Genomic DNA, 10399 nt, shown 5'->3' with positions numbered 1-10399 from the left:
GAGGGCTGCCCACCTAGGTGACCCCAGAGCCGCCTCCTCACGCCTCTGTCTGCTCTGCACACCGTCCACTAGCCTGACAGCTGCCCAAAGCCTCCAGAGCACAGAACGGGCCTGGTGTCTGCGCCTCCCTCTCGGGGTGGGCCACGGCCGGTTCTGTGTCCCGTCCCCTCCCCGCTCACCAGCGGTGGACCCCAGCTTCCCTCTGCAGCAGCACTCAACTCATGCACTTTCTCAGAGACGCGCAGCCCACCTTGCCCCCACAGGTTCCTCTTCATTCAGAGCCCCCCATGGCCTGGGCAGTCCATCCTGAGTGTCCGCATCACACGACTGTAGACGTTTGGCTTCTGGACTCAAATCCTTCACCAGATCGTGACCAGGATGGCAATGACCAGGCCTTGGCCTCAGCCCCCTGCCTGGCCTGCACTGGCACAGCATTGGGTCTGGGGAGTCCCCGCGACAGGAGGCGTGGGGCTCGGGGGGCTCACCTGCCTCCCTCTCCCTGCTGGTAATGGTGGGCCCCGGGATGGGGGCAGTGATATCCTGTGGGCAGCCGTGTCAATGCAGATGGCTGGGTGCTGGGTAGGGCCTCGTCTCCTGCCTCCTTGGGCTGCCTCATTTCCTTCCTGATGACCCTGGTGTCCTGCACAGGGCCTGGCGGTGCTGGTGCCGGGAGAGCCCACGCTGAATGGATGAAGGAGTGAGTGCTGTACTTAGCGGGGGGCGCTGAGCGCTGGGTGGGGACCCCAGGACATTTCCTCCTGCTGCCCGGGAGGTAACATCCTGGACCCCTGGAGTCTGCATTCTGTGAGAGCCGGCAGGCCACAGAGAAGGGAGAAAAGGGACGGAGGGCGGCGGCGGGCGGATACGGGGAGCAGGGAGCGGGGACAGGGCTTACTCAGCAATCAGAGAAGGCCTCAAGGAAGAGGTGACATTTCAGCAAAGACCTGGCACTGTCTGTGCTCTCGGTGGGGCAGACGGGCTCCCTTCAGCCCCCCTTGAGGCCTGGCACCTGGGGCCCTATGTCAGGCTTGGGGCCTTGGTGTGGGAGCTGAAGTCGGGGTAGGAGGGGCATGCAGAAAGGGGCAGGAGGGGCTGAGTCTCACTGATGCCTGAGTTAGTCTTGTCTCTTGCCATGCCTCAGTTTCCCTCCTCCCCAGGGTGGGGTGGATGAGATGACTCTGGAGGACGTATCTGAGAGAGTGGGGTTGGAGGCCTGTACCGGCAGGTGTAGGCGCTGTGTCTGCTCTTGGAGGTTGGGCGTTCTTGGGGAGTTGGTGAGGGAACGTGCTGTCCCTGCACCCTGGAGCCCCCATGCACTCCTGGGGCCCCCGGGAGTGGAGGATGCAAGGGGCCCCCTTCCTCTTCCTTGCAAGACCCATGTGGCTCTGCATGTGGGGGACATTCCTGGCAGGGGGCACTGAGGGCCAGGATGTGAGTGCACCAGGGAAACAGCAGATGGGGCTCCTCTCCCAGGCTCCAGCTGTGGGGTGGGAGTCCATGCTCCTGTGTGTCTCTTGGGGGCTTTTCCTCCACTGGGTGCCACCTGGTCCCCCACCCTGCCTCAGAGTATTGGGGTCTGGGCTCGTCCACCCTGGATGCTGGCCAGGAGCGCACCTGCCTCTGGAGCTCGGGACGCTTGGCCCCACAGGACGGTGCCGCACACCACAGCCGGCCTAACTTCACCCCTGCCTGCTCCCTCTCCAGGGCCGGCCTGCAGGGCTGCACACTTTCTAGTCGGGGTGCAGGTCCCCGGGCTCTTGCCACAGCTTCTTGTGGCTGGCCACCCTGCCAACTCTCCTGCAGGTGAGGGTGGGCGCGATCCCCAAGGTCCTTTCCACCAGATGCCACTGAGTCGCCCAGGGGCCAGGGCTGGACCCTGGAGGGGGTCACCTGGCTGAAGTCAGGACCAGGAGGGGCAGGGGGCAGTCGAGGGGCAGGGGGCGGTCCTGGGCCAGGCGTCCGGCAGATGGGCTTGCTGGAGGTGGGGGTTCCTGGGGTGGAGCAGGCGGTGCCAGAGGGGGTGACCGGGACCTGCTCTGGGCAAGCACAGGCGGTGCGTGACAGACCTGGGCTTCCATTGACTGCATCACGTCCAGCAGCAGGAAGGGGCCACGGGGGCACTGGCGTTGTCACGTGGGTCACGAGGTTCCATGTGATGCGGGGAGCGAGGCCGTCACGAGGGACTCACTGGTGCCTGCCTTGGGGCTCCGGGGCTGTGGGCTGTCTCCATCCGGAGGTCTCTCTACCACCAGGCTCTGTGGGGCAGGGAAGCCCAGTGGGGTGCAGGGAGCCAGGAAGCTGGGGTGGGGTCAGGGCAGGGTCCACAGGGAGACCGGGCAAGGCTGGCAGCCTTCCCAGTCCGCGCAGCATCTCTGCAGGGGGAGCAAGAGCTGCCCTTCCACCCCTCCCAGGGGACGGGTAGGGGCGCTCTGGGCTTTTCCCACCCCCTCACACAGGGACACAGGCCTGGTGGGCCTGTGACTGAAATTGGCCAGACCGCATTCTGGTGGTTTTATTCGGAAGGGAAGTTTACCCTGTTCAGCAGAAGCTGAGATGGGAACAGGAAACCCACAGGGCCCCTTTATTCGGCAAAAATGTCAGTCAGCGCCACGGGGAGCAGCCGAGGGTCCCTGAGTGTGTGAGTGAGGTGGGGAAACACAGATGGACTTTGGGGGGCTCCCCCTTCTACAGAAAACCCGGAGTGGACTGGAACGGTGCAGGGGGAGAACTCGCCCCTCCCATCGGGCGCCTCCTTCACACCGGCCCTTCCCCTCGGCTTTGCCTGGACAGCTCCTGCCTCCTGCAGGGCCCACCTGTGTCCCCCAGCGCCGCTCCACCCAGCAGGCCTGAGCCCCTCTCTGCTGCCAGACACCCCCTGCTGCCCACTCTCCTGCTGCTCGGGTTCTGAGGCACAGCTTGTCACACCGAGGCGGATTCTCTTTCTCTTTCTCTTTCTCTTCTGGGCCACAGCCGCAGCAATGGCGCTGAGTTCCTCTGCTGGAGTTCATCCTGCTAGCTGGGTTCCCGAGCTGCCGGTCTGAGCCTGAGGCATGGAGCCTCCTGGAGACTGGGGGCCTCCTCCCTGGAGATCCACCCGCAAAACCGACGTCTTGAGGCTGGTGAGCCCCCGAGCCTCCTCCCCGTCTGCTCGCAGATCCCAGTTCTGACCCCAGGGCCTCCCACAGATCTCTTCCCCATGCCCCTGTCCTGGCCGTGGCTGGCTCCTGCGTCCAGCCCGTCCCCTGCTGCCCGGGGCTCTCGGGTCAACCCAGACCCCCAGCACTGGGCTCACCACAGTGGGGTGAGCAGCAGAGCCACAGCCCTACCCAGCAGACCTCCTCCTGTGTGTGTCCCCCACTCACCACTCTGTCCACGGGCAGCTGGTGAGCCCCCATTTGGCCGGATGTGGGCACTTCTGGGGGCTGGGTGTCTCTGGGCGTCTCTGGGCGGGGCCCTGGAGCAGGTGACCCAACTCCCCGGCAGCCCTGACCTTGGTGACAGGTGATAAGATCAGTGTGCAGCAGGGGGCTGGACCCAGGTGGGTGGGGTGGGGACACTCTCCATGCTCATGTGGCACTCCTGCCTGTCCAGCCACTTTCCCCATCAGGGGCCCCCGACTGCCCATCAGCCAGCCCAGGAACGAGGCCACGGCAGAGCCACCCTCCCCGATGTGGCCCTGATCAGCCTGTCACCCACTGTCTGGCTTGTGAGCCCCTGGGGCCCATCACTGGCTGCCCCTGCTGGCTCTTCAGGGGTCAGCAGGTCCAACCTAGGCCAGCAGGGGGGCCGGCAGGTTGTCTGCCCAGTGGGCTCAATGCTCCCAGGTGTGGGGTGTGGGGTCCCTGGCGAGGGCAGAGTTCCAGTTCCCAGGGCTCCACGCTGCCAGGCAGGGTCATCAGGGCTGGAGGAGGGGCGGTCCCCACCCGATCCCAGGCTCCAGCGGTTGGCAAGGTTGTTCCATGAGCCTGGCCTGGGGCCCGCTTCTGTCCTCTCTACCAGGGACTGCCGCTCCTCCCCATTGCACAGAGGGAGACTCAGGCTGTGGGGCCAAGCCTGGCAGAGCCCACGGGGCAGCCAGGGCATCTCCCAACGCCTGTCCTGACCCCCTTAGGTGCTGTATCTCACCTTCCTGGGAGCCCCCTGCTACGCCCCAGCTCTGCCGTCCTGCAAGGAGGACGAGTACCCAGTGGGCTCCGAGTGCTGCCCCAAGTGCAGTCCAGGTAGGTGCAGCCCTTTGGCGGGCCAGCTCTGTGGGCCGAGGGCAGACACTCTTGCCCCCTTCTGCCCCAGACACCCCTGTGTTCTCTGCCCCCACAGCCATGGGTGTGATGAAGCCCTGGGGCTAGGTGTGCAGACAGTGAGGGCAGGACCCCCAGGCCAGCAGCTTGGACTCTTCACCCTGGGGGACCCTCACAGTCACACTGCACAGGGGGTGGGTCTGAGAGACGTGGCTGGCCCACCGTGGCCAGAGACATGGGCTCAGGGGGCACATACCAGAGCCGGGCCAGGTGTCCCAGGAGGCCCCATGTGCTTCCAGAACTTTCCGATTTTCCCCAGAGCAGCTCTGCTCATGGCTGATGGGGCTGCTGTGTCCCGTGGGGCTCATGGGCCATTTGAGTCCCCTTAGCTGGTGTCTCCCTGCTTGGGCTCTGGGCGCAGGTGGAGTGATGGGTGGGCTCCCGAAGGGGCCTCCCGCAGACTTGCGAAGTTCCCACTCTCTGGGCGGCAGGTTATCGTGTGAAGGAGGCCTGCGGGGAGCTGACGGGCACAGTGTGTGAACCCTGCCCTCCGGGGACCTACATTGCCCACCTCAATGGCCTGAGCAAGTGTCTGCAGTGCCAAATGTGTGACCCAGGTAAGAGGCCAGCACAGCCGGCCCAGCCTCCGCTTGGGCAGCCTGGATACCCCCGCACGCTGCACCCTCTCTCCATGGCCGCAGTGCCCCAGGAAGGCCCCGGCTGCCCCAGGCCAGGTCCCAACCCCATCTCCATGGATGCACCCTGCAGGGGACCCCTTGAGGTCAGCCTCTGGCCCCCGTCCACCTCTGTCTCACCTCTCACTTTGTCATGTGGGCCACCAGGTGGGCCGTCCTGAGCTTGGCGACTGACCCTTAGCCCTCGTCCTTGGCTCCTCTGGTGCCCTGGGTGGGTGCCCAGACCTCTCCTGTGCCCACGTCCCTAGCTGCAAAGTGGAATGGGATGGTGCTGGGACTCTCCGGCCGGCACTCGGGCCTGCTGCTTCCCCACAGGGCTTCTTGTCCCTTTCTCCTCCAGATATTGGTTCCCCCGTGACCTCAGGGGAAGAGGTCACCTGGAGGCTGGTGCCCACCTGAGTCCAGGCAGACAGAAAGGGGAACCAGACCCAGAGGTGTGCCTTTGAGTCACTGAGCGCAGAGCCTGTCCATGCGGCCAATGGCTCTGTCCCCTTGGAGCCTCATGCCAGGCTCAGCATGGCCAGTGCTCCCTGGGGCCAGGCAGGACTGCACCTGCAGGGCAGGGCTGACGGCACACCTGGGGGCAGGGCCTGAGCCTACAGGGAGGCACAGGGCAGGTGGGCTAGCCATGAACAGAAGAGGAAGCTGGAGTGCTTTGGGGGTTCATGCATGTAGGCTGGGATTTGGGGCTCACACCTCAACCTGCATGCCCAGTTCCATGCCCCTCCCGTCTTGTGAAAGCACCTGATTGGGCTAAGGATGTGGGGGCACAGGTGGCAGGTGAGGCTGCCCTCAGGAGGGGCCCAGGCCCAGCTTGTACCCCCCCTCCACCAGTACCTGAAGAAGTGGGGCTCTCACCCTACCTGCCTCTGCCATTGGAATGGCCTGGTTTGCACAGATGGGAAGCCCATTTGAGGGGTGGGTATCTGGGTGGGCACGTGGGGCGAGGACCTGCCTGAGGGACCCTGCCCTGGAACTGACAGTGCAAGCTCGGCGTCCTGCCCATCTGGGCAGAAGGCTGGTTTCTCCCATCAACGAAGCCCTCCCAGGACCTTCCTGCAAGCCCTCGTCCCACACGCAGCTCTGCCGTCCCTTGGTGTCCCTCCCGGCCTCAGGTCCTCCATGCTGGGTACCTCCGGGCACCTCGTTTGGCTGAGCCAGGGGTTCAGCCTGGCAGGGCGCCCTGGCAGCAGTACTTGGCCTGTGGATGCTGTCCTGGCCTGTGGATGGTGTCCCGGCCTCCACGTACCCCTCTCAGCCCCTCCTCTTGGACTCCAGCCATGGGCCTGCGCGCGAGCCGGAACTGCTCCAGGACAGAGAACGCCGTGTGTGGCTGCAGCCCAGGCCACTTCTGCATTGTCCAGGACGGGGACCACTGCGCCGCGTGCCGCGCTTACGCCACCTCCAGCCCGGGCCAGAGTGTGCAGAAGGGAGGTAAGCGGTGGGTGGCAGACACCCCTCCCATTTCCACCCTGGTCCCCAGTGCCCTGCTGTCTGGAGCCCCAGGTTTCCTCGACGGCATGGCCTGCCCAGGGGCCCTGGTGAGACAGAACCTTGGCCAGCCCCAGGCCCACCCACTTCAGCCCTGTCCTGGAAGCAGCCCAGTGGGGAACAGGTGATGGAGGCAGGGGAGGGGGCAGGGAAGGGCCACCCCAGGTTGCTCCACCTCGGGGTTCTGGGACTTCCCAGTCCCCAGGCCTCACTCTCGGGCCCCTGGTCTGGAGCCTGGGTTTATGGGAGTGACCATGGTTAATGCCACTGTTCAAGCTAAGTCTAGGAGGAGTAAGTGTCCAGCCCTGGCCTGCACCTGGCCGGACAGCCCCCACAGCACTGCAGGATGTGGACACAGAGGGACTCCCGGACTCATGAGATCCCAGCTACTCAAGGCCGGGACAGCCAGAGCCACCACCCCAGGCCCCACCTCCAAGACTCTGGACAGGGAGCCTGCCCCTCCCTGCTGGTCCTCCCATCACCCGCAGAGCACCCAGGTCTAGAAGCTCACAGACAAGCAGTCCCTAGCCGCCAGCCCCCTCCTGGTCTGGTGCCCTCAGCCCCCTCTGTCCGTCCCTCTCTTCTCAGGCACCGAGAGTCAGGACACCCTGTGTCAGAACTGCCCCCCGGGGACCTTCTCTCCCAATGGGACCCTGGAGGAATGTCAGCACCAGACCAAGTAAGTGAACCCGGGGGAGGCCCAGCTCTGTGCCCTGGGGAGGGGGCTCCACGTTGCTTCCCTGGGAGATGACCGTCTTCTCCAGCAGAAAGGCTTGAAGGTCCCACCCTGAGCGGCACCCTGGTCACATGCCTGCATCCAGGAGAGCTGCAGGGCTGAAGCCTGTGCGCCCCAGATAACCCCTTCCATGGGTCCAGACAAAGCCTCATCAGATCTGAGCTTCCTGGAGGCTCAGGATGGGCCTTCCCAGAAGCAGGCCCAGAGGGAGGCTGCCTCCAGAGCCCCTGTCCCCTGGGGCTGTGGGTGTCCCTGAATGTCAGGGCCATGGGAGGGCCCCTGGGCTTCAGGGGTTGGGGAAAGTGAGCACTCTGCTCTTTGTCCGCCTATGGGAGGACACCTTCAAATGCTGACCCTGGGCCCCTAACTGACCTGAGACTTCAGAGCTTCTTGGGAGGAGCTGGGGTCCCCCAGCGGAGCCTGGGATGGGGCAGGGGTGGCTGCCCCAGGGAGGGGGCGGTGGGGCCTTCCATCCTGCTCTGCCCTCCTCGTCCTCTGGTCCCAGCTCACTCCTGTCCGTCTCCAGCTCTAACCATTTCTGTCCCGACACTGGCTCTCCCTCCACCTTCTGTCCTTGTCTGCCACTGGTCTCCCGTGCTCTGGGGTCTCTGCACTCCTGGCTGCCTCCCGCTTCTCTCCCCTCTCCCTCTGCCGTCCTGTCTCCTTTGCCCAGTCTCTCCTTGTTTCTCTTCTCCTCCTTCCTTCTCTCCACCTCTCCATAGCCGAGCTTGGAAAAGTCAGACAGACCTCTGAGGTCTCATCCTGGAGCTGCCACCAGCCCAGCCTCCCTGGGACCTGTCTTCACTGCCTGGGGCCCTGGGAGCCAGGGAGGCTCCCTGGGGCTGAGTGAACACCGGGCGCTGCACCTGCCTCTCCCACGTCCTCGGCCCCACTCCCGCAGGTGCAGCTGGCTGGTGACGAAGGCCGGACCTGGGACCAGCAGCTCCCACTGGGTATGGTGGTTTCTCTCAGGGAGCCTCGTCATCGTCATTGTTTGCTCCACACTTGGCCTAATCATATGTGTGAAAAGAAGAAAGCCAAGGGGTGAGCACATGGCGGCCCCATCAGGGCTCATGTCCCCAGCCGTCGCCTCTTGGAGCTCTGTCACCCCAAGCCTGGGAGGTGGCCCCAGAGCTTTTCCAGGATCCGCGGCTCCTCCCAGGGCAGCCACTGCAGGCTGGGGCAGGTGGGCTTTCTGCTGTGGCCAGAGCCCAGGTGTCAGCTGGCCTCCCTGGGGGAAGGGAAGGTGGGACCCCTGACCGTGGAGCCCTCAGCCACCCCTGCCCACACACTCTATGACCCTGTGCTCCTGCCTGCCCCCTGTGGGATGTGGGGAGCAGGACAGGCTCTGCTCAGCTGGGAGAAGCTCTGGGCTGAGGGTCAACAGCCGCCCTGCTGGGGACAAGGCTTTGTCCTCATTGAGGAGAGTAAGGCCATTCATTCATTCATTCATTCATCCACCTATCCGCCCTGGTCTGGGCACCTGTGCAGTGCCTGGCCTCCTGTGCCTGGCCTCCTGGGCACTGACCCCGCTGTGTGGACCCGGCTGTGGCCCTGGAAGCCCTGTGCGCAGCCCCCGGGGACGCAGCTTCTAAGCATTGAGGTCCGAAGGGAAAGTCAGCCCCATCCTCCAGCCAGGCGGCAGCAAAGCCACCTGATCCTCACCCGGGGCCTCCAATGCGGGGAGGTCTCGGGGCCTCAGGCTCTAGGGTAGGCCGGGCAGCAGCTTAGTCTCACCCAACTGGGCACCTGCGGGTATGGTGGGCAGGGCCTCTCCACTGTGAAGCGCTTGTTCCCTTCCCATAGATGACGGCTGAATTAGGGTTAGTTATGCACTTGGGGGCCTCAGCTGGGGAGGTGGGCCGGGCGCCCCCAGTCCTATCACCCATGCTGGGCCTCCTGGGGACAGGCTGGGCTAGCAGTCCCAACACAGTTGGCCTCCTCTGCTCTCAGAGAGGGTCAGTCCCTTGGGAACGGTCTCCCAGGGAGAAGCAGGAGTTGTGCCTCCGCCACCGCTGTGAGACCATTGCCATGAGCCTGTGTCCCCTGATCAGACACTGCCCCTCCCTGACCTGTGTGTCTGTGTATTGCAGGTGATGTAGTCAAGGTGATCGTCTCCGTCCAGGTATTGATCCTCTTCCCCCTCTCCCTCCCCCCTCCACCTTCCCCCCTCCCCCCTCCCTCCCCCCTCCACCTTCCCCCCTCCCCCCTCCCCGCTGGGGCTGGTGTTTCTGGTGTACATGGTGGGGGCTCCCAGTTCTCTGAGGGTCCTGAGTCTTTCAAGTACAGCCACGGTAGCTCAGGAAAGAACCCACTCCCTCAAACTGAAAGCAGTAAAATGAACCCGAGAACCTGGAGTCCCAGGGGGGCCTGAGCAGGCAGGGTCTCCACGATTCGTGTGCCCGCAGCGGAAAAGACAGGAGGCAGAAGGTGAGGCCACAGTCATCGAGGCCCTGCAGGCCCCTCCGGACGTCACCACGGTGGCCGTGGAGGAGACAATACCCGCATTCACGGGGAGGAGCCCAAACCACTGACCCACAGACTCTGCACCCCGATGCCAGAGATACCTGGAGCGACAGCTGCTGAAAGAGGCTGTCCACCTGGCGGAACCAGCGGAGCCCGGAGGCTTGGGGGCTCCGCCCTGGGCTGGCTTCCGTGTCCTCCAGTGGAGGGAGAGGTGGGGCCCCTGCTGGGGTAGAGCTGGGGACGCCACGTGCCATTCCCATGGGCCAGTGAGGGCCTGGGGCCTCTGTTCTGCTGTGGCCTGAGCTCCCCAGAGTCCTGAGGAGGAGCGCCAGTTGCCCCTCGCTCACAGACCACACACCCAGCCCTCCTGGGCCAGCCCAGAGGGCCCTTCAGACCCCAGCTGTCTGCGCGTCTGACTCTTGTGGCCTCAGCAGGACAGGCCCCGGGCACTGCCTCACGGCCAAGGCTGGACTGGGTTGGCCGCAGTGTGGTGTTAAGTGGATACCACATCTGAAGTGATTTTCTAAATTGGATTTGAATTCGGCTCCTGTTTTCTATTTGTCATGAAACAGTGTATTTGGGGAGATGCTGTGGGAGGATGTAAATATCTTGTTTCTCCTCAAACTGTCACCTCCCGGTGTTTCTTGCTGAACAAGGAGTTCCAGGATGGCTGCTGGGCTGTTCGGGGGACCCCTGCCCTCCTCCCATCATGCCTGGGGGTTCACTCCACCCAGAGAGGAGCCCTGGCCGCCCCTTCATATCCCAACAGCTGA

General features: G+C 64.4%; 1 protein-coding gene and 1 pseudogene across 3 annotated transcripts; one reads left to right on the top strand and one right to left on the bottom strand.

Annotated features, from left to right (window-relative positions):
• Positions 1 to 2158: 2158 nt before the first annotated feature.
• On the top strand, positions 2159 to 10165 carry TNFRSF14 (TNF receptor superfamily member 14). Of its 3 annotated transcripts, none has more exons than XM_008959417.6 (9): positions 2159 to 2236; positions 2971 to 3119; positions 4112 to 4220; positions 4730 to 4855; positions 6212 to 6367; positions 7013 to 7103; positions 8062 to 8204; positions 9254 to 9285; positions 9569 to 10165. In XM_008959417.6, exons 2-9 carry the CDS (start codon positions 3051 to 3053, stop codon positions 9692 to 9694), a joined length of 852 nt encoding a protein of 283 aa, XP_008957665.1. In that variant the 5' UTR covers positions 2159 to 2236; positions 2971 to 3050; the 3' UTR covers positions 9695 to 10165. The 3 variants fall into 3 exon arrangements, with proteins under 3 accessions (XP_008957665.1, XP_008957663.1, XP_008957664.1); XM_008959415.5 differs by having other exon boundaries at positions 2218 to 2638; XM_008959416.5 differs by lacking the exon at positions 2159 to 2236 and adding an exon at positions 2584 to 2647.
• On the bottom strand, positions 2513 to 3793 carry LOC100984362 (uncharacterized; annotated as a pseudogene).
• Positions 10166 to 10399: the final 234 nt, after the last annotated feature.

The sequence above is a fragment of the Pan paniscus genome, chromosome 1 (genome assembly GCF_029289425.2).
Source record: "Pan paniscus chromosome 1, NHGRI_mPanPan1-v2.0_pri, whole genome shotgun sequence".
Taxonomy (NCBI): Eukaryota; Metazoa; Chordata; class Mammalia; order Primates; family Hominidae; genus Pan; species Pan paniscus.
Note: the sequence above shows the minus strand (reverse complement) of the source record. Positions and strands in the feature narration are given on the sequence as shown.